This window comes from Kwoniella dendrophila, chromosome 6 (assembly GCF_036810415.1).
Source record: "Kwoniella dendrophila CBS 6074 chromosome 6, complete sequence".
Classification (NCBI taxonomy): Eukaryota; Fungi; Basidiomycota; class Tremellomycetes; order Tremellales; family Cryptococcaceae; genus Kwoniella; species Kwoniella dendrophila.
In genome coordinates, this window is record NC_089481.1 from 485149 (window position 1) to 510205 (window position 25057).

Consider the following 25057-nt stretch of genomic DNA (forward strand, 5'->3'; position numbering starts at 1 on the left):
AACCACAACATATCAGATATACCCTCAAAATGGCTAACTTAGGTGTACCAGTCAAACTTTTACATGAATCTTTAGGTCATATAGTGACTGTAGAACTGAAAACTGGAGAGGTGAGTTGTATCCCAGGATAAATCATTCACAAGCTATATAGCTATATTTTGTGTATGTGTACTTACTGATGATATATCGATCTTGAATAGATGTACCGAGGAAAATTGATGGAAGGTAAGCTTTTATGTAAACTAGAATACCTAAAGAGAGAAATTAGCTAAATAATTCAATCCTCTATCTTCAACACCTATAACTCCTGGACTTATCTCAATTCCAAATTCATGAAAATCACAAAATATTATTCTCTGACTGTCTTCACTCGATGTATCGCGACACTGGATGAACCTGAATTATTCCCGAACAGCCGAAGATTCATTAAATATCTCACTTAGAGAAATAACTGTTACTGCTAGAGATGGACGTGTATCACAATTAGAACAAGTATATATCAGGGGTAGTATGGTGAGTTTGGACTACGTTACGACTTATCAAGGCGATAAGGTCATGTCTGTCTCAGACATCTATGTGATGGTAAAATGAAGATGGATACGGTAGATTTTGCCGAGATGAAAGATAATTGTCGGAAAATGAGTGTATCATTAAAAGCTAACTCATATCTACAATTATAGATCCGATTTGTCATCGTACCAGATTTACTTGCAAATGCACCTATGTAAGTACCGCTTCTCATCAATGAAACTGAAATGAAATTATCAAAATCGATCTAAATTGATGTTCTATGATTTTACAGGTTCAAGAGAGTCGGTCCAAATGCTATGAGAGGTAGAGGTATCGGTGCAGCTAGAGGTAGAGCTACAATTCAACGAGGTGAGTATTGAATTACTTATGAGATCAAGAAATGAAGCAAAGAGAAAAACAGAATTGAAAGTCGTAAACTTGGTGAAAATGATTAACTGATAAATGTGATTTTTATTTACTAATTTAGCAAATGCTCGACGTGGTACAACAAGAACAAATCAAGGTGTAAGGCGATAAAGTGGAATTGATCTGTTGGCTTGTTCCTTAAAGTGGGTTTCATGTATAGATGCTGAAAGACAATGGGGGAATAAAATTTTAACTCTAGTAAAGAAAAGGGAGTTGGAAGTTCTTCTATTGGGAGAAAGGGAGATGTTTCATGATGATAAGCAGAGATCATTATTTAAAAAGAAGGTGGTGAACTAACTAATAATCTATCAAAAATCAATTTAAAAACAGAATATAATCGAGTTTCTTTTCGGCTTATTTTGTATTTAGATTTCATGTATACTTTACATATAGCTTCTTCAAAAGAAGAAAGGTATATAATCAAAAAAATGCAATTAAAAATACCTCCAATGCCTTATTTAAGTCTCATCGTAATTGTCTACATCTTACTATCTATCGATTCATCCTATTCCCCTCTGTTGGGGAAACTTGCATTATTGAAGCTCACAGTTGATCATATCGCGTTTCTAATCCTAAAAAGGTAAGTCAAACTATTCAATCGTTCTCACTTTACAATACTACAATGCACATACAATACAATCAATAGATAATAGTATCAGCTTCATTAACAATTTAATCGACATCATCGCACATCGAAATAGCTAAAAAGATTATCGAATACGGGAAAAAGTATAGGATGATTACAATGCATATTGTTCAATACAAGTGATAGAATCCTATACAATACTAACAATTCTCTATCCTTTAACAATGACATAGCCCTATTACACATATGACAGCGATGTGATAGATGAAATGAGATTTACCATAACAAGTAAATTTATCCCGATCACAACATCTGAGAAATACCTATTTTATTACCTTTTTGACAAAAATGGATTTATACAGTAAATTGAGGTTTACGACAAACTTATAAATGATTCAAAAAAGTTTTTATTCATCTAGCATATAAACTATTTTTTAATATTCTAGCAGATTCATTTCCTGTTGATTGAATATTTGATTGATTTTGATTTTGTGAATTATTATTATTATTATTGTTGTTGTTGTTGTTGTTGTTGTTGTTGTTATTATTTAAATCAGTTTGTTTTAATAAATCTTCTAAATCTAATTCAGCTAAATTTAATTTACCTAAACCTTTTCTTGAAATTGCTCTTTGATATAAAGCTTTTTGATTTTTTGGATCTTTAATTAATAAATAATTACAATCTAATTCAGCTTTTTCAAATTTACCTAAATTATTATATGCTATAGCACGATTTGAATAATATACAGTTTTTTTACCATCTAAAGAAATCGCTCTTGTATATGATAAAACTGCTTTTTCATGTGATTTTTCATTTGAATATTCGTTTCCCTTATAACATAAAATATATATATATATATTAGCTTTTGATCTTGGAAATATCTTATATATACAACTCATTATCAATCTATCATTCTTTCCTTTCTTCCTTTTTCCACAATAATCACTTCTTCCATAATATCGTTCAAAATACCAATCTGTTTACTCACCCTCTTCCGTTCTTTCCCACCCAATTCTTCAGCCCATTTATCCATACAATTCTGCCAAGCTTTCAGTTCATTAGGATCTTCACGACGTTGTACGGAAGGTTCAGCTAAACGTCTGTACAAAGCTATTGGATGAACGCGCTGTAATTCTTCAATATCTTTAGCGTAAGAAGGGTAAGAAAATGGTGAAGCTGCTGTGGTTATTTGATGTAGTAGCTAGGCAAGGGAAGGATAATATCAGCTGCGGAACTCAACGTGCATATAGACCAAAAAGAATAGCAAAAACAAATGATGTCTTATAATCCATATCGCTTTTTACAAAAACTATGCCTAAATAGTCATCTCACTCACCTTGACAAAATGTCTAAAAGTCAATACAATCGCAGTATTCCTTTGAGAAGGCTCTTCTTCAGTCCATTCTTTAGGTAAATATACAATAGCTTTTTTCAATTCTTTATTATTACTATTTATTGTCGAATTATCCTTATTTTGCTTCGGTATTGTGCCATTTGGATTTACTATCATTTTTCTTAATTTACCACCACGTCCTTTTGCTACTTTTATTTTTGATACAGCTGGCTTCGCTGGTGCGCCAGAAGTGGAATTTGATTGAATTGAACCATCCTCTGAAATCGAATCATCCTGTATAGACTGTTGTTGTTGTTGTTGCTGTTGTGAAGATTGGAAATAAGTTAAATCAATTCCATCTAAAGCTAAAGGATTATTTGTTGATGGTCCATAACGATTTTCAACTGCATTATCTTTTGCACCTAATTCTTTTAATCTCCATCTTAAATGTTCTTCAACTGCTAAAACATCTGTCATTTGTGGATGTGGAAATATTATTGGTGGTTTTTCGATTTTATTTTTTTGCTCCTTCTCCTTCTGTTGCTGCTGTTGCGATTGATTATCTTCTACTTGATTTGATTTAGAATTCTGTATGAAACCTTTACCTTTTGGTAAATTCAGTTGATTAATTTTTTTAGCATGTAAACTTTCTTGTCTTAATTTTGATTGTTCTTCAGATTCAAATTCACCTGTCCAACCTGAACCAAAACCTAAATTTGAAGATGTTATACTTGAATTTGATTTTAATTCATATGGTAATAAACTAATTGGACCTTTTCTTTTTATTGAATTTTTATGAAAACAATTTAAACATGTTGTTAATTGACATAAACATGGTCCATGATCATCTTCTTCTTCAGGTATACCATGATTATTTGATAAATTATGAAAACATATACCATCTCTATATAAACTATTACTATTACTAGAAGAATTTTGTGTAGTTGCTGAAGGTGTAGGTGTAGGTATAGCTAAAGGTGCTAATTTATTTAAATTGTTAGATGATGAACTAGTAGATTCAAAATGTGGTCTAGATCCAGATAACCTTTTTTCTAATTCTTCGTATAATAAATGTAACATTTGTGATTGAAATAAATGATCTAAATTTTGTCCACCATAAACTATTTTTCTTCTTAAAAAAGTTGGTGTAGATCCAGTCATAATTAAATTTATAATTAAATTTGGTAATGTATGTGTAAATAAATGATGAAATGCTTCTTGCCTAAAAATAATCATTTCCTTATTCAGGTTAATAACACGAAATTCAAGTTTTCTTTTATTATTTTCGTCTATTCGCATTACTTTTACTCACCAACACTGTTCAACCCAACAATCATATTCTTTTCTTAATATTCTACCCATATCATTAACGAACTGATCGATTTCTTTATCTGTAAATCTTGTTAATTTTTCGGAAGCATGTCTATTTTTCTCTTGCCATGCTCTACCATCTTGACATCTAACTACTCCTATTCCTATTCCTGTTCCTCCGTTCCCAGAAGAGGATCTAACATTATCAACACTTTGATCAGATATTATAGGATCTTGATGTCTGTTTTGAATTTGAACAGAAGGTAATGAAGGTGGAGGTGCAGGTTGTCTATAAGCTGATGCGGCATGTGCTAAAGCTTGAGGTGAAGGGAAGTTTGAAGGTAAATTATTTGAATTTACAAATGGATGTAATGATCTTGATTGTGATGCTAGACGTTCTGTCAATGCATGTAATGACGCTGTAGCTGTTGTTTGACTGGGCATCGAATCTGTCTTATCAATGATGCAGCGATATGTTTGTGATATTCCGATATTTTTGATGTTCTGATTATTTCTGGACAATAACAGAAATTGGGTTTGACTATATTTCAAATTCACAAGACATGAAACGGTGGTTATTGAAAGATTTCCACAAGACAAATAACTGGATATAAATGGTGCTGTCACTCGACTTGTTGCTACCTTGTGTCTCACTTCAATATTTGATATATTTGATGGATACTTTATGACCAATTGCAGATGATATGTAGACAAAGACGATACCTGAAAGCATTTGGGACGAACAAAGCTAACTTGAGTTATCTTAATCTTACTTTTTGTACATACAAGGACAGCAGTACGGGTATCGGCTACTCGGCCATTGACCTATTATATCGGACTGATAACTGATAAGAATAACACACACCCATCTCATGTATGCATACACCAATTAAATCCACGTGTATCTATTTTACCGTTACTATATATATATATATACCTCCTATAACAACCTTTGGAACGCGATCAACATTACCTTTTAACTAACTGTCCATGTTATATACTATATTCTCCTCGCTATTATTAAAGTCACTTTCCTTTATATTTCATACGTTTCATACGTTTCATACAAAACTTTCAAGCAGCAGTCTGCGCCAATCCCCAGCCTTTCCTTCGATAGAAACCCGCCAATCTTAACGAACAACTGCCTCATCATGGTGTATAATGGAGGTAAGCTTGGTATCCATCTTCGCGTCAAGTTGTATCAATCATGCTAATTTCCTCTTTGTACCTATAGATGAAGTTTCAGCTTTAGTAGTAGATTTTGGTTCATATACAACAAGAGCAGGTCATGCAGGAGAAGACTGCCCAAGAATAGTTACACCTTCATTTTACGGTTATATAGACTCACAAGAAGCTGAATCATCCACCACAAATGGAAATGGAAATGGGAATGCGGTAGTTGAAGCTGAAGATGTGATAATGGGTGGAGAAGGTGAAGGAGCAAAGACAAATGGTGGTACAACGCCTCAAACAAAGACAATAAGGAAATATTACGTTGGTGATGATGGTGTAGGGGTTTGGAGAAAAGGTATGGAAGTTGATAATTTCATGCAAGATGGTATTGGTAAGTTATATCTTGATATTGTTGATCATAACGATGCTAATGTCTGTATACACAATGAACAGTGCATGACGCTGAACCAGCATCAAGATTATTAAATCATATACTTCATGATAGATTAGGTGTAGATCCAACTGAGCATCCTTTAATGTTGACTGAACCAGCATGGAATACACCAAAAGCAAGAGAACAATTGACTGAAATGGTTTTTGAAGGTGAAAAAATGCCTGCTTTATATTTCGGTTCAGCAGGTGTATTATCGGCGTAAGTTGTTCTCTTGATGCTTTCTTATCGTAAAAATGCTGATTCGCTTCTATGATTATAGATTCGCAGCAGGAAAACCTACAGCTTTGGTACTTGACGTAGGATATACACATAGTAGTGCTGTACCTGTCGTTGATGGATATGCTTTAAGAGCTGGTAAGCTGAAGGGTTCTTGAACGCATGTTAAAATATTAACTTATGAACTCATTTTTATTACATATCCTTAGGTACAATGAGACAGCCATTAGGATCAGAATTATTAATATCACAATTACATTCACATTTTACTTCACCAGATTCACGTAATAAAAGAGATTTTGGTTTAAGCTTATTATCTAGACATTTAATCTCAAAAAGAGATTCAAAACCTGATTATCCAGGTACAAAAGTAAATCCACAAATACGTCAAGATAGATTTGATCAAACAACTAAATCATGGAAATTATTTAGTGAAAATAATGTTATTGAAAATTGGAAAGAATCATGTACAGAAATTGTAAATTATAAGAATTTCGATTTTCAATCACAATCTTCAAAAGATCTTCCACAGGTTTTATATGAATTTCCAGATGGTTATAATCAACATTTCGGTGAAGAAAGATATAGATTCACTGAAATGTTATTTGATCCTAAAAATTATTTCAATCAAGTGAGTACTTCAAACTCTCTTCTTTCCTCAATTACAATATATTTCTCCTGTCAATGAATCACAAACCGAACTAGCATCCCGTAAGCTGACTCTGCAAACTCTGGACAGTCTATTGAACCTCCCGCTACTCTCCGATCTATACCTAATTCTGATCACTCACATTCCCTCAAAGATATGGTATCACTCTCACAACTTGTTCACGATAGTATAATGGCATGTGATGTAGATGTCAGAGCAGCGTTGTTACAGAATATAGTTGTTGTTGGAAACACGTCATTAACGAGAGGTTTAATAGAAAGATTAGATGTTGAATTAGCTGCTTTAATGCCAAGTGTAAGTCATATTCAGCGAGATGTCCTTGCAGTGGAGCTGATTCTACAGTATGACGTGTTTAGCAAAAAATAAAAATCCATTCACCAACAATCCCATTCGAAAGGAAATATGCTTCATGGGTTGGTGGTTCAGTATTAGCTTCACTAGGTACTTTCCATCAATTATGGGTGACGAAAGATGAATATGAAGAACATGGTATGAATATTGTACATCAACGTAAGTTTGGCTGAGCTGTTTTTGCCAATAGAGACAATAGCTAATAATATGGATTTTCACACTAGGTTGCAAGTAGATAAATAGATTCGATTTGGGTTTGTGGTATATGCATAAAATGTAATTCTAATCAAGAGCTCATTATGAGTGGTGCGCGAGGAAAAGGTGGATAGCTTTATTACCACCAAAATAACCTTTTGGTAGTATCCTTTATAGCGATTTGGTTCTACCATGCTTCAATGTCAAAACGTTTTCCTTTTCACGCTGTTCCTTTTCTTTCGGGCTTTCAAAATATTATAAGTGACTAAGACGTAATAGATTCATCGTAGGTAGCCATGAGGTTAACTTACCCATCATCGACTTCAACCAATACAACTGTTTTTAGATAACAAAAACTGTAATATCGTTTTCCTTCCTTGATTTGGACGAACTCTACACGATCTTGGATTGACAATACTTTTTGCATTGAAGATTTTACCTGAAGATATGATAGAGAGATATTGGTTAGAAGGCTGAAAACGACCACCTGGTGTACCTCTTTACCAGCCTTAGACGGATAAATCCATTGGCAAGGAACGTTAAAATGTTCCTACTTTAGTGTATAATAACTCACAATGCCGATGACTCTTGTCTTCACCCATGTAACTTAGACAGGTGTATATACCATATGCCATACTCACTACTCACATAAATATTGTAAATGGTTATGCTTCAGATTGCGATTATATGGGTGAATAAAAAATACAAACACCTTGCCTTATTGCTTATTGCTCGATAGTTTAAGCAGTCTTCCCTAAAAGAGATGCTCATATGCACAATCATAGACAATCTCTAAACCTCGAGAAAGAATGGAAAAAAAGGTGGCTCGCGAGCAGCTCAAAAAATTCAACCCCATGCGGGGCTCGAACCCGCGACCTTAAGATGTTCTTGAATGAATAGAAGTCTTACGCACTACCAGCTGTGCTAACAGGGCAGTTGTTATTTGATGAAAGCCTTTTGATTGCTGACCTATATAGCTTAACGCAAGCACACACAATGAAAGGAAATTTCATGCAAGTAAATCATGTTCCTCGTCTGTATATACGGACATCATCAAAGTCCGCGCAGAACGATGTGATTGCTCTCAGTACATATCCAGCATTAACCAAGCTTCGTTGAAGATAGGATTATTACAAATTCATTGTGATCCCCTTCTAAAATTGATTAGATATAATTGTAATGCTTACATTCCACCGTTAACTCCTAGATACAGGCTTGATCATTCCGGCGGTGCCATACAAAAAGAATGGCGGTCATCACCGCTTAGGTGACGCGCATGTCTCACCTTCAGCCAAGTTATGAGACATTTTCGCATCCTCACCATAGAACCGGGAAATTTCCAAAAAACCCCTTCAACTTCAAAAAATCATATCTCGACAACCCCTCAACAAAAATTCAAAGCCCTTGGTGGGACTCGAACCCACAGCCTTTCGATTGACTCTTAAAGATCTTAAAAGTCGAATGCTCTAGCCGATTGAGCTACAAGGGCTGTTTGATGTTCAAGGGTTTTTTGACCAAATATATAATATTCAGGGCATGATAGACGACTATCCTGCTTGATATCACCCTGTAATAGTGCCAGGAATGGATTGATAGGACTGATTTGCTTATATTGAGCGAGGAAAATGGGCCGAAAATAGGCCGAAACTCGTTTGGAAGGACTTGAAAAGGGTGAACACCAGGCGATGATGAGTGTTATATGGTCACAACTCGTAAGTCTGAACAGCGTATTTGAACTAGATTTATTAATGCATACATCTGCTGACAGCTATGAGCTCAGCCCATCAGAAGAGGTTATAACTTTGTTACATATATATGGCAGCATCAATTCCAAGTAGGGGTGGAGAAAAATCTTTCAAGTATAAATCGCCACTACCTGTTACGACCGTACTATAGGGAGACAAATCCTACTTATAGTATGGTGGAAAATGATGATTAGGAAAATAAATAATAAAGTGTAATTGTAGTCGGACAATGATTGTAATGTATTTGTAATGTCAATTGTTATGTAACTTATGATATTTCATCGCCCTTATATACCTTGAAATTTGTACCGATAATGTATTACGGTTATGTATTAATACTATGTATTACGTAATAAAGTTATACATGGTAGCTTGGTGCATGACATTACCCTATTATCCATCATACATACCTCTCTTTGTCAACTGGTCTTACTCATTCTATAACATATATTTCTATGTTGTGAGAGTTATGATCAACTATGATTTTTTTGTCGCCAAAATTTTCTGGCATATAGCAGGGGTGTTGATAGGTTGAGACAGTTCTTTAACGTTGATGGTTTTACCCATCCCTTTGGCTAATCGCTGTATCTCTAAAAATATATGCAAGGATGAAGTAACGTCGTTTGCGGCATCTTTCGAGTGGTCAGCTTCTGCTTAATCATATGAAAATGGAAAGGGCTCACATGACATCTGATCTTCGGTCAACTCATCATTCCAACTACCTTTATGGTTATCGATATTTTTATCCAGTTCTGTCCCTAAAAATCTCTTGCAGAATACCGCTAGACAAGGACGAGCGCTGTTAGGCCAGCTAGAAGGCTCAATAACCCTAGCAACGTCAACTATTTCCAACACTGAGGTTGGCCGTCTGACTACCCGGTTCTGCTCTATAGATTGATCAGCTCACATTTTGTTTTACCTCTTCAATGACTTACCATCAAACTGTCCCGCGTAAGCTCGGATCAAATTTATGCAATCGTTATGTATACCTACTCCAACTTTGGTAATTTCAGGATCACACAGTAACTGTATAACTGCTTTCGGCAATGTTGTAGCTATATGTAAATCGGAATTATCGTTAGTCATGTTTCTTCCCAATACCTCAGTTACACTGACTTACCGAAATCCTGGTTGAGGTGAATTAGCAAAACAACATTTTCATCACAAATTTGTAATAAAGCAGGTTTATTAGCCAGCAATGAATTAGATATCCTCATTTCATTAGTTCGCGGTACGTATACTACATCTAAGCCAATCGTTTTACCTTTTAGCAATTTTATCCAGTATTGTAATTGCTGGCGAGAAGATATATAGCGCAATTCAGGTTGCGGCTTCAAGTTTCGATAATCGAATCTTTCACATGGTGATACCAGCTTGCATTTTGTGACAATCGATGGAGTGTCCACAGTTTGAGTGCCCTTGTCATTCGGATGGTACGATGAGCAATTAGCTTTTGTGTGCAGTCTTCTTTTCTTCAATTGATGTGGTCGACCGAATGCTTTTGGTATAGTATGCTTGAGGTTGCTAGGCATGACGACCGATATCTATGGTCTGTAAACGAGGATCATTAAGCAAGGGCAACTAACATCAGTTTTTTTCATATCAGATTACTCTTGAGAGCTAAGCTACTCAGTAGTAGTTCAATGGGTGCTCTAGCCTGAGGCGGGAGTTCAGCAGTATGAAAAGGCATCATCTTCTGTGAACGTACATCATGTATGATTGCAGTACGACTGGTTTCAAAAGATGTTTCATCCGCTTTGTACGTCATATACAGGCTAAAGCAGATTGTTAGGTAGTACTTATGCTTGAAATGTGCCCCGATGCTATAATTTCAGTAACAGAGTACCGTTGCTGTACTTGAGCAATATGCAAGGTATCTATATTTTATGATCTATCGCATGAATTGGCGCATCTGAATGTAAAACTCTAAACTGCTCGCAAGATATACGGCTGGAGCATACAACAAGCAGTCTAGATATAACCCAGCCATAGGTGGACGTTGGCCGCGTATATGAGCATTTTACTAAGCTGCTTTAGCACCGGAGGCAATGAGGAAAGGAGTTACATGTTGTATTCAGACTAAATAGCTATAATCGCAATTCTGTAGCATACCTATCTGTTATACACATATGATTGTAAAGTTTGAACTTACTTCGTAGCTTGAATTGCCTAACGTGATAAATCAAGATTGTTTTCTCATCGCAGATTGTTATTAAAGCTATTTTGACTCCCAATTGAATGATAATATATGAGATATTATATACCACGACTAATGGAGCGCTGAATATAGCTATAGCTTCCATTCTCGATGAAAATTTACATCTCTTTTCAGGTATCTACTGATTGATCAAGATAATTGCAAAGATCACATACTACTCCACCACTTCATCAGTCTCACTGCCGGTTCCCGCGTTGGAATCAAATTCCTTTCTCAATACTTTGTATAAATCTTTATTTCTTTTCCAAGTCCAACTATCTTTTGGAATTTCGTTCCATAATCTTTTCCTGTGTTCGAGATCTATACTTTTAACACCAAATATTTGCAATGCAACGCATATATAACCCCTAATAGGCACAGAGAGCCAAATAATTAGCTGACGAAAAAGCTGCTATGATAAGAATCAGAGCAATAACTTACTCAGCAGTAGCTAACTTTATTCCTTTATTCAAAGCTATTTCTTCTATACTTGAATTATTTGCGAAATCATTCAAAGCACTTAATTGTGCTGGTGAAGGTGGTTTTGGTATATTCGATATATCAATTAATCTTTCACCTATCTGAATCTGGCTCGAATGGGTTTGTGTTTGTGTTTGATTTGACGATGATTTGACCAGAGGCGTGAATGATCCAGGTATGGATAAATACCTATTCAGATCAACTTTGAAGTTGTTTTCTTCTGCTATACGACGTAATGCTTTGTATATCTGTATAGAAGCATAAACATCATTCGCAGCATCTGCAAAAACGATTCAATCAGGAACTGTGTAGATATTGCGAATGACCCGATTATAAGGGGCGACTTACAATCTCTTTGTTTTTGACCTAATATACTAAACCAATTACTTCTCCTTACATCTTTATCCTTTTCCAATTGTTTGCCCACATACCTTTGCGTTAAGGCGGCTAAACTGATAAGAGCACTACCAGGTCCTGTACCTATTGGATCTATACCTCTGGCAAGGAAAGATAATTCCAGTAAACCTTTCAATCCTGGATCGGCGGTTGGGTTTGATTCTTCAGAAGTACTAGACGGTGAGGTGAAATGATTTGGGAAATCACGCAACAATTTCAGTCCGTCCCCTTTCACTTGAACACCTAATTTGTATACGGAAGGCGATTGTAGGATTTCTACGGCTTTACTTGGAATATCTGTGAAAATGGGTTTCAAATCAGCATACTCTGATGTTTGGATGCGCATTTACTGATATAGTCGACTACAACGAGAGAAGAACAGAGGTGATCGGAATAATTTGTACGACTTACCCATCTTCTCACCCAGATGAATCAGTATCACCATCTTTTCATCACAAAATTGCATTAAAGCCGTTCTACCTTGACCAAAAACATAATCTTTTTTCGTACTATCCCAAGTCATACCAACTTTAACTTCTTTTACAAAACCATTTGGTTGTGTAACTTTATATCTACCTGCAGGTGGCCATTCTAAATCGAATCCTAATATATCACCTTTCAAACATCCGAGTAAATCATTTGCCTCTTCAATAGAATTCGTATAAACCACATGTGGTTTTGGATTGTATTGAGAGTAATGGAAAAAAGGTAGATCCACCGGTACAACAGCTTGAGATTTTTCCGAATTTGACTTTTTCGACGTTATACTTGAAGAAGGTTTCCATACATCCTCTTCCATGACTTTTGAAGTGGAAGGTTTGGGTATAATAGTAGGTGTTATTAGTGGTTTACGATATCTTGTAGGTTGGGTTTGAGGTTGAAAATTCAATTTTGCAACTTCTTCAGCTAAAGCATCTAATTCCTTATTCCTATCTGGGGATCTTACTGAATATGCTTTAGATGATGTTGTAGATTGACTATCTGATACTGAAGATTCTTGTGTTGAACTAGCTTCTGTACTTGAGTAATGTGCTGTATATCTAGGTTGACTTGTAGGTGGTGCAGTTCTAGTTCGATTGAAAAATGGATGAATTGGTTTATCTACTCTTTGACTTGAAGATGGTGTAGCTTGAGTTTGAGGCTGAGTATTGAAGCGTAATGGTGTAGTAGTTGATCTAGAAGGCGTGAAAGTTGATTTAGGTAAAGGTGACGTGAATTGAGGTACGGCTCTTGGTCTAGGTAGACTTTGTGGTGAGGGTGAAGGAGAAGAAGAAGAGATTGATATTGGTGATGAAGATGATCCAGATGCTATAGGTTCATCAAGGCGTATAGGTGTCTTTGGTGTATTCGGTCTGATCGGTCTAGGATATTTATCAGCTTGAGCATGTCATAGACGATGTGGGCGAGCTGTTTTTTTTTTTGGACATACCTATATGACCTAGGCTCTTTGGTAAATACAGCTTTACCTTCCCATATACCAATACCTGCATCCAGATCCTCCAAAATACTCCTATTCGGCTTTGTGATATCCTTTTTAGATGTCGAGGTATTCGAATTTGACATATCGTTCGAGGTATTATTCACAAATGACTTTTGGCTATAACGCCTGTGTAAGATGCTATCTTCTAACCATGTATTGATATCGCTATTAACTCTTAAGCTTGAGCTGAAGCTTCTTATTGATTTAGACATCTGCCATGATTGCCTAGTTAGGGAAGGAGTGTTTCGCCCGTAACTTTTTGATATGAACATTACTCGGTTGAGGTGGATTAGATTATTGCTAGATCGCGTCGAAAGTATGCGAGACATTGTTTGTTTGGTTCCGACGGGACGGAGCACTTGATTTTTTGCAGTAGCCTTTGATTTACTCTATGATGTATGTTTGTAAAGAACTCATCAACAAAGCTAGTGAGACATTAAGAGAGAAGGAAGATGAGATGGACGTTTATGTATGCATGAACTGTATATATATCATATAGCATCATGGAAAATCAACACAAAATAAAAACACATCAAGGCCTCATCCGGATATAAAGAGTCATTATAATATTCTTTACGCACAGACCATGATATATCTTCCCTTAAAACCCAACCTTCTATTCTTCATGAAACACACCTTTACCTTCAATCAATCTTCATTCATCGATTCATCTTCATCATCATCATCATCATCATCATCATCTTCACTTTCTCCTGATTCTTCTTTTACAGCATCTAATAAAGCTTTCCATTCTTTTTCTACATATCTTTCAACATTTTCATCTTGTCTAATTTCCCTTTTAACATTTTCGATCAAATCATAAGCTTCTCTACCTTTTCCTTTTATACTTAACAGTAATTTGGCGATTGTTAATCCAGCTTGAGCTTTTTCAAAAGGTAATTTACAAATTAATCTCCATGAATCATATATCTTCTTTAAATCATTAAAATCAATCTCAAAATCTGATGAATTTAAAGAATCAAATATGATCTGATATGTATTGAATGTTGGTTGATATGATTTAATACTTTTCAATATATTTCCAACACTTTCTTTCTGTTTTATAGATGATACCATATAATATCCAACTATATCACCATGTAATCCAGGTATATTTGATCCAGATTTCATTGATTCAAGTAGAACCGATTTCCATCTTTTCTCGTTCAAGGATACTTCATCACTGCTTTGCTTGATCTCTTGATCAATCCATAGTTTCCATATAGCTCTAACCTTTTCCCTATCATCATCACTTAAATTCGATTTGGTTACTGATCGAGCGATCTCTTCACATATTTTACTTGAATCGTCACTCTCCCCTATTTCAGCGGAAAGTCGATAAAGTTGGATTGATGGGTTGGAAGGATATATAGCAGCATATGATCGAGCAATCTTGAGATCTGGTGATGTCGTAGCGAGCTGAGCTAGATGAGCTATTAAGAGTGCAGGAGGCGGTTGTAACGAAGGTTTGGTTATTGTTGATAGGATCGAGGATAGATAATCTCGCTATCAAATGACAATTAGTCATGATACTCTAACCACCCTTCTTTGGGCAAACTCACCAATTCGACATTATTGGAGAAATTGTCGATTTGCTCTATTAACCATAATCCCACAACTTCAATCCAATCTTTATTCTCCTTGTTATCGCCTTTAATAGATTTTCGAACTTCTTTTCCGATTTTACCCAACTCTTCTACTAACTCAATACCGCTCAATACAATTTCACCTTCACCAACTTGTTCTCTTTCTGGATCATATTCTATATCATATAAACCTTTCGTTAAGGATACCAGTTCAGCTTTAGCAGCTAATTTTCCACTCTCATGTTGAGAACAACGTGCTAATTCTTGGTAAATCGCAGACAGACATTTTGATCTTAATGGTGAAGGATAATTTCTGAGCATATTTATCAAATTATATCTAAAATCCATACCATCACCTTGTTCTTGATTATTTATTGTAGTTGTTATAGGTATACTTTCCAATGCAGAAGATAAAGCGTGAATAACTAATTGACCAGCTAAAATTGATTTTCTTGCTTCTTCACCTTCTTCACCAAATGCACCTTCACCACCTTTTAATGCATCTTGATCAATTCCCTCCGAATCTCCTTCTATTTGATCTTGATGTTCAGTCGTTGTTAAAGAATCTTTTATACCTAATAATTTCCATCTTCTACGTAAAGCTTCTACCCAACCTAATTCAAGTTTAATGTATTCTCTCCATAAATCGCGTGATTGTGGTAGTAACCTTAAACCAAGCAGCAATGTTGTTCGCGCTGGATCAATACCTTCTATAGCGAATCCAGGAGGTTGATTTGATGTAGATGCAGAAGGTAAATCTAATTTTGACGTTGAAGGTATTGATTCTCTAGGGAAAGGTGATCCTGGATGTAAATGATAATATGTTTGTAAAAGGTATAAAGTTGATGATGTTGGATGATGTTGAAGAGCACTAAGGTGAGAACGAGAGATAGTGTCAGTGTTACTTGCAGAGTTGAAAATCATTTTCATTGTGCTCGAGCTGAAATAACTATACATACTTGTTTAAACCTTTTCCGACGATCTTTCTCATTCCTTCTCTACTTGCATATTCAACATATGCTAGCCAGGTAGCTAGATCACCTGGGAACTTTGCGGTAGCTCTTTTCAGTATATACAATGCTCTTCTAGGTAATGAAAAGGATGATGCAGAAGGAGGAGGAGGATTGAGATGATATTCTATAGACACGATTATTTCATACTTTGTTAGCTTGAAACGTGATACAGCAAAGACCGATCAGTAGGATAAGGTAAAAGAGGGAAACTCACTCAATTTCTTATATCTAACTTTTCTTAACCTTTCAAGGTTGATTTCATATTCAGCATATTTGAAAAAATCCTCTTTACGTGTTACTTTTCTGATCAAAGATGTTTCGAATGAGGTTCGCTTTTTGGTTATTTGATTAATTTCGCTCTATTGAAGACCCGTCAACACACAGATCAAGCAAGCCATCATCTTAACCATCTCTCGAAGCTTCATGTATGTATCCGTAACTTACCTTTGTAAATAAACCTTTTTCATATAAATCTTTCAACTCCGGTAGAGTAGCTTCAAGTTGAAACTGTACCTTCTCCATTTTGACAAGGAGCTCTCTATTGGGGATTCAAGTAGGAAATAATCGGCTGAAACTCAGCTCCGCTGAATCGACTTTTGTGTGATGGCCTTGGCAACCTTAGGCTCCTTGGTAGATCCTGTATGAGATTAAAAGGACAATAATGAGATGTGCAAGTTGTGATCTGAAGTTGTAGCTGAAATTATCTTTCTCAACTTTTTTTGGTACCTGGGCCTGTGTTATTACGTAACATAAACTTCTCTTTTTTCGTTGTCGTTTTTCCACGAGCTTAGCTTAGCTCTTCATACCAACAGATATTTGATAAATGTGATTATTTTGAATTTAGACTGACTCCCAAAAGGAGATTAGACTTACCACACAGCTTCGATTTGTCAGTGAATAGGTATATTCTAGAATTCATCGCTTCCAAAAACAAATACATCCACCATGAATCCTACACCTCTTCGTCAAGCCGCATTACGATCTTCAAGACCTCTATCCTTTAAAGCCAGTTCCTCTTCATCAGCTTCTAGTAGTACATCGACATATTATTATCCACCTAAAAAATCAAATGGACGTACATTGAACGCATCAACATTAAGATCATTAATATCATTACATCATGAATCTTCTGGATTTTTACATGATGCATCAAAAAAAGAAAATTTAAACGTTGGATTTGAAAATACATTTAAATTTACAAGATATGATCCAACTTTTAGAACATATAATGAATTTTCATCAAACGTTTTAAAAAACAATAATCTAAAACCAAAAGGTGGTTTATTAGAAAATTTAATTGAACGTGATTCATCATCATCAAACTCATCATCATTGAATTCATCATTATCATATAAAAAAGGATTTAAACCAAATTCAAAAACTTTTAAAAAACATTCTATACCTTTATGGTCACAATCTGGTGGTTCATCAAATTCAAATGATTATACTGATGATTCATCACTTTTAACAGAAAGAGAAATAGCTTTAAAAGAAGCTTTATATGGTACTTATGAAAGATCTTCTTCATCAAATTCACATTCATATAATATTCAAACAACTGTTGAACCTTCTTTAGATGGTTTATTAGAATTTGTAGAAGCAAAAGGTAAATCAATAGAAGAATATTCTAAAGAATGGGAAAATAGAGATGAACAAGCAACAGAGTCGAAGAGTACAGAAGATGGACAATAGTAGATTGACGAGATGAGGTGAAAGAGCGGGTTGGGATTTGCACTTTGGTTGCTATGATATTATCTGGTGCAGAGGGTGTCAAGGGGTCATTAGAATCAGTTGTGGTACATTGGTCACCATAATTCGTCCTGGTGCCAGAACTTTCAAGATTCAGGTGATACGGCAGTATGTGCATTATAAACTCATAACGACAATTTCATATTACCATATGATGCATTCATTTACCCTCTTATATGCAAAGTGACAAACGCTATGTATCATGCGGTTTCACTTGATCGAGTTCCTTATAACATTATTGATCGAGTAAATGACAATCGTTATCGATTACGTTGAACTTGAACTTGTTGCACTCTCTTGTCACCTTTTTCCATTCTAGCTTTTAATTTAGCTTGTCTCTTAGATTCTGGTTTATCGTTTTGTTCAGCTTGCTCTTGAGCTCCCGCTTGATTACCAGCTTGAGCTTGTGGATTTCGAGGTGATTTAGGACCAAATAACCCGGGTAAGAACATTGCTAAGATTGGTCGTATTGTTGAGAACAGTTTATATGCTCCGAAAGCTGGAACCTAGGAGGACACGAAAGACGATTAGTATAATGAACATTATCATATCAGTTTATTTGTATATACGTCGTTGTAAATGGTTCTAACTAGCAGATGGGAAAGGCGTAGTATATTGGTGGTTTGCAAGACTCACTAATAAAGATAACCACCAGACCCAATCACCTAAGATTGCTGATCCCAATGTACATATCCAAGTCATGTAGATTCTGTCATTGGTATCAATGGTTAGCTTTCAAGTGAATGACTGCGCGATAAGTGAATGTATACAAAAATCACTCACAAGTCCCAACCTAATTCAATAACACCTTTCCCACCTAAATCTTCACCTACTCTAACTTGTTTTCCAGGTTGACCAGCGGATGGTTTGCCAATAGTTTTAAACCATCTCCAAGTAAATATTGATCCTCCTATAAATAATATATGCAAGAAAATAACTAATTTACGCGGAAAGAATGTTCTAGAGGTTATTAATGATAAGAGGAATCGAATTATTGGTGATAAAAGCTATTAAATATCTCATATCAGCCTGTCATTCCTTCCTCCTTTACATGGTAGTCATTCAAAGATAGTGAGATGATTCCAAGTCGTAAAGGGTACGATGAGTTTTTCATCGAAAGGGAGAACACTCACATTGACGATCAATAATCCCAATTCAAGATTCTTCAAGGCTGTTTCATTAGCCGAAGCTATTCGTTTGGAAGATGCGTTTGCCTAAGAAGGGTTGACTGGGTTAACTAACGGCCAATCTCGCCAGTATGAGGATTGGACAGGAAGCACAGCTGACCTACCATTATGCAGAGCTATGCTCAAAGACCTTTACTTTCACTTTAAAAGACGAGATTAGATATATGGATAAAGAGGTAATAGCGATTAATATCAAGCAGCAAGTGCTGATCGGTAGTCACCCTAAGCTAAGGTGGAGGTGGTCCGAGCGCTTTTTCAAGTTTTAAAAGGGAAGTTTGGTGAAATGGTTGGCGTCATTCCTCTCATCTTGCTTTTCAATTACATTGTCGACATTCAGCTCAACCTCACTTGAACTTCGCCCAAGATCGACAACGCTACACCGATATGCGTATAAGCGCTATACTCTTGAAAGGTAGCGCTTCATCTTCACGTTGGATAGCGAGACAATCTCGCGACCCTTATGTAAAGTCCCGTTCTGGTTCTGGCACTGGCTCCAATGGGCAGGCAGCATATAGATCGAGATCATCATTCAAATTAGTATCTATAGCGAATAAACATCCAATCTTGGTTCCCGGCAAAACTAAAACAGTAATTGATTTAGGTGCTGCACCAGGTGGTTGGTCACAAGTGGTTGCAAATTTGCTATCAAAAGGAAAAGCAAGAAAACAAAATGAACATCTTAAGATATTTGCATTAGATATCTTAGGTATGGAACCTATTCCAGGAGTTGAGGTTATAAAAGGTGATTTTTTATCTGAAGAAGTTAGACAACAGTTAAGGGAGAAAACAAGAAAACCATATTTGTCTCAAAACTCAGAAGAAATGATTGGAAATGAAGAATATTCAGCAAGAACAGATAGGCAAGATGACGAAGAAGAAGGAATAGTAGATTGTGTATTGAGTGATATGATGGCACCCATGACTGGAAATCGAACTAGAGATGTTGGATTATCATTACAATTATGTGCAGCAGCTACTGTTTTCGCAAGAGATACTTTGAAAAAAGCTAAAAAAGGTGATGAAATCATCAAGAAGGATGGAGGAAAGAAAATTTGGCCAGGTGGTAATTTAGTGTAAGTTTGCATTTTTCCTTTTCCCTTGAACAACTTGTCTTTGTAGTATTAAGTATTAAGATTAAGTATGAGTATCAACTGATCTTGAACTTTTTGTCAGTATCAAATTCTTCGCACACCCGGATATGGATGAATTTCGTTCATTGGAATTGGATCCCTGGTTTGGAAAAGTTGTCGTTGAGAAACCGAAAGAATCTAGATCTGGTAAGTTCAAAGCATATATTCAGGAGTAATCTGTTTATTGAGTCAACGAAATTCTTGATTTCCAGAATCGAGTGAGGCGTATTGGGTGTGTCTAGGATTTAAAGGCGATCCAGCAACACAATAATGTTCAGCACCATTTCACGTATCAAACGCAAGAATATACAGACGCCATGGTCAACTGGATACTTAGTGATACACCATGGGACAGACAGCTGTTTCTCATCAATCAAGGTGAAAGATATCTTTATTCATACCGAGATCACGATCCATAACCTTTCAGATCAGATGTCAATTTCAAGCACCTCATTTGGCACCGATTGAATAGAATGTTCCCGAATGTAGGAAGTTCATTCGTCATTCTCATCGAATCTTAAAGTTGTTTTCGGTGAAATCGTCTTGAAGCGCGATAAAACCCTCTTAAGGATCATCGTAAAAATGATACCACATCGCAACCCACGCCCAATTCAGAGATCTCAGTAAAAGTTGCTTTCTGCTCGAGCCTCATATAGTTAGATCCTGTCAGGGGCTAGAAGAGTAAACATGAGTTTGCGAGTCTGTGTCTGTGCGGCATACACACAGATCTGCTCACCATTTGCCATCTTACATAGTAGAATCGAATTTTTGGCTCAATGTCTTTTTGTACCATTGATAGCGGTTTACTCTCCGATTGTTCATGAATCATGTATGCATATATCAAGTCATATGCATAACTATGCTTGAAGCGATCTTCACTCTGATAACTGATTTCGATTGTGAGGCTTTTAGGGCCTGCTGGTAGTATCGGTTATATGGGGATCTCCGCAATGAAAGTTTACTACGTCATATGGTTACACTGAATCGCGTTAAACCCCATTAACGATACAACTATGATGGAAGTCGATCGGATTAGTTAAGTCTGGTGATACTTTATATATCCCAGCGTATCATATTACTTTTATTTCCTCTCTTCTCTTCATACATCTAGTACTTACAATAATCTATCAAATAAACCAAACACACAATCATAATGGCCAGTTCAAATTCCAAATTACCCATCTTCATCGCTTCTGCTATCGGTGAGTGTGAAATTCAATGCTCTTAAGATCGCTATGATAATCTGGGAATGTCGCGTTGTAGCGTGTACAAGGCGAGCTAAGTATACTATTAATGCTTGTCTTCATCTTCTGTACTTCTAGGTGCCCTTGGTGCTGTTTACATCGTTGCACCAAAAACGGAACTTTCAGGTAAATCCGCAGGTGGTGAACCTGCGAAAGATGGTAGAAGTCAATCTGCTTTAGATGGATCAAAAGATAACTCGTGAGTTAAAGTCAATTTCAGAAATGAGTTCGCTTGAATATCCATCCAAGAATTATGCTAATCAGATGAATGCTGTACACCAGATCTCCATCAGTCAGTTCACCTCATCCTAATTTATCTTATGGTGGAGCTTCACCAGGTAATCAAACCTCAACCACCGTTGCTGGTCAACCTGGATCATCAAGAAAATCACACTCTGGTAAGTCCCTATTCTACAAGGATTTTCCCCTCTTATTCTTACATCTTAAAATGCTAATGCTGAAGCTTCCCTTTATACATAGCTGAACATGATGTCAAGACCAGAGATGACCCAACTGCAAAGAGTGGACAAGGATTAGCTGAAATGAGAGAAAGAAAAGAAAAAGGTATGGGTTTACCTAGTCCCCAGGCAAGTTTAATCCTTATACATCGCCTAGTAGATCGATGCTATTCGTACGGCACTGATGACCTGTTTTGTGCCTTTCACAGGGAGGTGATTCACCTGCTCAACCAGTCAAAGCTCAAAAAGGATACAATGATGGTCAAGGTCCTCCTCATCCTGATGGACCTCAACAAAAAGATCAAAAAGGTTCAGGTTCAAGTAGTTGGTCATCTTGGTTCGGTGGAAAATAAACGAAGTATAATCAATATTGTGCGAATCAGTTATGAAATCAGAAGAAATTATGAATATCAAACTCAGATAATTCAAAACAAAGGTAAAGGAGATCATTATTATAGTATCAGTCAGTATATGTAGCAAATTTGCATGAAAGTCGATTCAATTACCAATCTATCTTCAGTTACAAAAGAGCGAGAGAAGTATCGAGCTCGCCGACGGATGGACAATGCAGTATAAGTGAAATCAAGAAGGTCAAGCATGACTCTGTTTTACTTTAAAGCATCCTTCCAAAAAGGCGCAAATCATTTATATTGCGAAATGCCAGCTGTAAAACTCGTAAAATAGCCTGATTCTCCAGGGACAGACCGAGAACAACCAAGGTAGGGTCTTTATAGGAAAGGATGAAGAAGGCATTCTGGCGTCATGGCTCAAGTCTGCTTTTCCCATGGATAAGATTTCCTTTTGATCCACTTAAGGCTGAGTTAAAATATATTAGCGTCAATCATTGTTACGCCTTCGCTGCAAAAGGAAGACCACCTGGCAAGTAGCAAGAAAATTCCACGCAGCTTACAAGTTATGACGCTTGTGCGCCTTCTGTGGGCTTTTGATCTCCTTTCAACTCTACTCAGCGTCCGCACCCTCTCTTTGTCCAGTATATGCGATAGATAACTACTATACAGCAACATTATACGTATAAAAGGACATGGAGTGGACAAGGCCATCGAATATCTATTTTACATTTTCCGATCTTAATATTGTTTTATCTCCTCAATTGACCAGAAAGCCTTTTTTTTTTTTTCATACACACTAACCAACCCTCTTCTTCAGTCATGAACGAGACACAGAAAGAATTTCGGGAAGCAGCGAGTGAATTATTGGATACATCTCGGCATCGTCTCTGGTCGCGTTTGGATAGCCGGGAACGTTCAGGTGAGTATCAGATGAATTTTTACCTGACCTGTTTTTGGTTCTGTAAATACCGTGAAAGCAGGCGAAGTCATTCTTCAATCGCGATATTATACAGCAAGAATTTTAGGATATCAAAAGATGCATCATGATGATACGGATTTTCAGTCATTTGAAGATGAAGATGACGATGATAGTAATAAAAACAATCAGTGTCCTATAAGTATCAGAGAAGTAACTTGGGATACACCATTATCACAATTACCTATATGTGAAGATAGACTTTCCGCTTTTATTCAAAATTTACATGAAAATACCAATACTTTAAAACCTAGAACTTGGAGAAGAGTTCGGAGAAAGGCAATACTTTCTGTAGCAGACCACAATTTATTTTTAGATACTCAAGAAGATGAAAGAGAAACTAGAAAAGACTTCATTTCCAGAGTTTTGAAGAAATCAATGAAAAATCCTAGTTCTGCTGATATCAAGAGTGCTTTATCGAGATTTAAAGATTCTCAATTTGAAATATATAGCAATTCAGCCGAAGATTTCAATTGGAATTGGGAAGATAACGTTAAAGCATTAGAGAAAGCTCTTGATAAATGGGGAAAAACTTCATATGGTATCACAACACCTTTAAACTATAGCTTAAATATAAGACCTGAAGAAATTTTAAGTTTAATTGAACCGACTCAAGAAATTAGAAAGTCAATTATGGATAATTATGAAAGATTATATACTGAAAGAATGAAAGAATTATCTCAATCACAAAATCCTGCTGTAGATGATATTACCAAAGAAGAAGGCGATAATTATCTGAAGGTTATAAGAGATGATCCGGAATCTCAAAAAATGAGAGACTTGATGAGTACAATAATGAGTTTGGATAAAGCTGTTGGCGATACTTATTATCAATCATTCGTTAATCCTACTCATGAATTTCCACAAGACTCCTCTCATTTTGGTGAGTCATAAATGGCGACAGCTTCACTTGATACGATAAGGAACAGGGAAAAAACTTTTGTTTTTCTAGAGTGGCTGACCAATTCAACACTTCTTTTTCGTTGTTTTTCGCTTTTTAGGTGATAGGGATTACTTTCATAATGAAGTCAGACCTCGAGGGGGCGACGAATCGGAATTTAATGCTCTCTTAAGTGAATGTGATTAATCCTGAATGGAATGAGAAGAATGAGTTTTGGGAAATCCGAAAATCATAGCAAAGACCGAATATCTAGAGTGAGGTGGTCGGGTCGGGGTTTTTACCAAAACAGAAATGCAGGCGGCTTACGAAAATATTCCAGTTATCGAGTGGAGCTTATTCTTATATATATCCCCGTATATGTTATCAACGATGTGTATGGTAACCGAGATTGAAATCGTGCACTTCCACATAAGCGATCGCGCCCATCGATTATAAGTCTGACCATGTCTTCCAGTTGGTGTGAAGTCTAGATGACCTGTCCCTTCGCATACTTAGCATGAGCAGTCACCCTTCTAGTCAGTCTATCCCTACCTGTATTTGAACATGAAGGGTAATCTCCTTCTGCAGCATTGCCAGTGTTTGACTCGAAAATCTAGTCAACCATGAATGAAGGCAGTAAACCCTTTTTATGATTATCCAAGTGATTTTCGTTGCCACTCACTAACCGCCCATTTGCCACCCGGTGCCCCACACATCATCAACGATAACCCAGTTGCCCGATCAAAAGAAGGATAGTTGATGAGATGATAACCGAGTCAAAGCAAGTAAGTACAAGGAGATCACTCCATTCTCTTTCAATTATACTTTGTTTGATCATACAATCTAATCTATATTTGTGTGCATACCTCACAAAAGACACGCACTTTCGACTCGATAATCTTTTTGGCAGCCGCAAGATTTCACCGCTCAGCTGAAGCATATAAATCAAATCAACTGGGG

General features: G+C 36.3%; 11 protein-coding genes and 2 non-coding genes across 13 annotated transcripts; 6 read left to right on the forward strand and 7 right to left on the reverse strand.

Moving 5' to 3' along the window:
- Nucleotides 1-29: 29 nt before the first annotated feature.
- L201_004746 (uncharacterized protein) lies at nucleotides 30-1047 on the forward strand (the record flags this gene model as incomplete). Its single annotated transcript, XM_066220486.1, has 6 exons — nucleotides 30-110; nucleotides 201-225; nucleotides 416-513; nucleotides 681-724; nucleotides 803-879; nucleotides 998-1047. The coding sequence occupies 6 exons, from the start codon at nucleotides 30-32 to the stop codon at nucleotides 1045-1047; spliced, it is 375 nt and encodes a 124-aa protein (XP_066076583.1).
- Nucleotides 1048-1933: 886 nt separating this feature from the next.
- On the reverse strand, nucleotides 1934-4611 carry L201_004747 (uncharacterized protein; the record flags this gene model as incomplete). The annotated part of the gene is made up of 4 exons (XM_066220487.1): nucleotides 1934-2353; nucleotides 2512-2724; nucleotides 2860-4078; nucleotides 4169-4611. 4 exons carry the CDS (start codon nucleotides 4609-4611, stop codon nucleotides 1934-1936), a joined length of 2295 nt encoding a protein of 764 aa, XP_066076584.1.
- Nucleotides 4612-5318: 707 nt separating this feature from the next.
- L201_004748 (uncharacterized protein) lies at nucleotides 5319-7266 on the forward strand (the record flags this gene model as incomplete). Its single annotated transcript, XM_066220488.1, has 8 exons — nucleotides 5319-5334; nucleotides 5402-5731; nucleotides 5794-5992; nucleotides 6054-6148; nucleotides 6220-6641; nucleotides 6750-6974; nucleotides 7037-7190; nucleotides 7256-7266. The coding sequence occupies 8 exons, from the start codon at nucleotides 5319-5321 to the stop codon at nucleotides 7264-7266; spliced, it is 1452 nt and encodes a 483-aa protein (XP_066076585.1).
- An 808-nt stretch (nucleotides 7267-8074) lies between these two features.
- On the reverse strand, nucleotides 8075-8160 carry L201_004749. Its single transcript has one exon. It is a non-coding gene; the product is annotated as a tRNA-Arg (tRNA).
- A 465-nt stretch (nucleotides 8161-8625) lies between these two features.
- Nucleotides 8626-8715, reverse strand: L201_004750. The gene has a single exon. It is a non-coding gene; the product is annotated as a tRNA-Lys (tRNA).
- Nucleotides 8716-9448: 733 nt separating this feature from the next.
- Nucleotides 9449-10503, reverse strand: L201_004751 (uncharacterized protein; the record flags this gene model as incomplete). Its single annotated transcript, XM_066220489.1, has 4 exons — nucleotides 9449-9603; nucleotides 9655-9858; nucleotides 9907-10026; nucleotides 10092-10503. 4 exons carry the CDS (start codon nucleotides 10501-10503, stop codon nucleotides 9449-9451), a joined length of 891 nt encoding a protein of 296 aa, XP_066076586.1.
- An 840-nt stretch (nucleotides 10504-11343) lies between these two features.
- On the reverse strand, nucleotides 11344-13607 carry L201_004752 (uncharacterized protein; the record flags this gene model as incomplete). The annotated part of the gene is made up of 5 exons (XM_066220490.1): nucleotides 11344-11536; nucleotides 11610-11928; nucleotides 11997-12341; nucleotides 12456-13405; nucleotides 13474-13607. 5 exons carry the CDS (start codon nucleotides 13605-13607, stop codon nucleotides 11344-11346), a joined length of 1941 nt encoding a protein of 646 aa, XP_066076587.1.
- Nucleotides 13608-14172: 565 nt separating this feature from the next.
- L201_004753 (uncharacterized protein) lies at nucleotides 14173-16645 on the reverse strand (the record flags this gene model as incomplete). The annotated part of the gene is made up of 5 exons (XM_066220491.1): nucleotides 14173-15030; nucleotides 15087-15981; nucleotides 16070-16247; nucleotides 16338-16482; nucleotides 16568-16645. 5 exons carry the CDS (start codon nucleotides 16643-16645, stop codon nucleotides 14173-14175), a joined length of 2154 nt encoding a protein of 717 aa, XP_066076588.1.
- A 423-nt stretch (nucleotides 16646-17068) lies between these two features.
- On the forward strand, nucleotides 17069-17815 carry L201_004754 (uncharacterized protein; the record flags this gene model as incomplete). Its single annotated transcript, XM_066220492.1, has 1 exon — nucleotides 17069-17815. One exon carries the CDS (start codon nucleotides 17069-17071, stop codon nucleotides 17813-17815), a length of 747 nt encoding a protein of 248 aa, XP_066076589.1.
- A 317-nt stretch (nucleotides 17816-18132) lies between these two features.
- Nucleotides 18133-19166, reverse strand: L201_004755 (uncharacterized protein; the record flags this gene model as incomplete). The annotated part of the gene is made up of 5 exons (XM_066220493.1): nucleotides 18133-18378; nucleotides 18509-18581; nucleotides 18656-18879; nucleotides 19006-19086; nucleotides 19164-19166. 5 exons carry the CDS (start codon nucleotides 19164-19166, stop codon nucleotides 18133-18135), a joined length of 627 nt encoding a protein of 208 aa, XP_066076590.1.
- A 277-nt stretch (nucleotides 19167-19443) lies between these two features.
- L201_004756 (uncharacterized protein) lies at nucleotides 19444-20460 on the forward strand (the record flags this gene model as incomplete). The annotated part of the gene is made up of 3 exons (XM_066220494.1): nucleotides 19444-20132; nucleotides 20233-20336; nucleotides 20402-20460. 3 exons carry the CDS (start codon nucleotides 19444-19446, stop codon nucleotides 20458-20460), a joined length of 852 nt encoding a protein of 283 aa, XP_066076591.1.
- Nucleotides 20461-21342: 882 nt separating this feature from the next.
- On the forward strand, nucleotides 21343-22244 carry L201_004757 (uncharacterized protein; the record flags this gene model as incomplete). The annotated part of the gene is made up of 5 exons (XM_066220495.1): nucleotides 21343-21391; nucleotides 21512-21632; nucleotides 21716-21831; nucleotides 21914-22020; nucleotides 22101-22244. The coding sequence occupies 5 exons, from the start codon at nucleotides 21343-21345 to the stop codon at nucleotides 22242-22244; spliced, it is 537 nt and encodes a 178-aa protein (XP_066076592.1).
- A 1033-nt stretch (nucleotides 22245-23277) lies between these two features.
- L201_004758 (uncharacterized protein) lies at nucleotides 23278-24304 on the forward strand (the record flags this gene model as incomplete). Its single annotated transcript, XM_066220496.1, has 2 exons — nucleotides 23278-24100; nucleotides 24219-24304. The coding sequence occupies 2 exons, from the start codon at nucleotides 23278-23280 to the stop codon at nucleotides 24302-24304; spliced, it is 909 nt and encodes a 302-aa protein (XP_066076593.1).
- Between the last annotated feature and the right edge of the window lie 753 nt (nucleotides 24305-25057).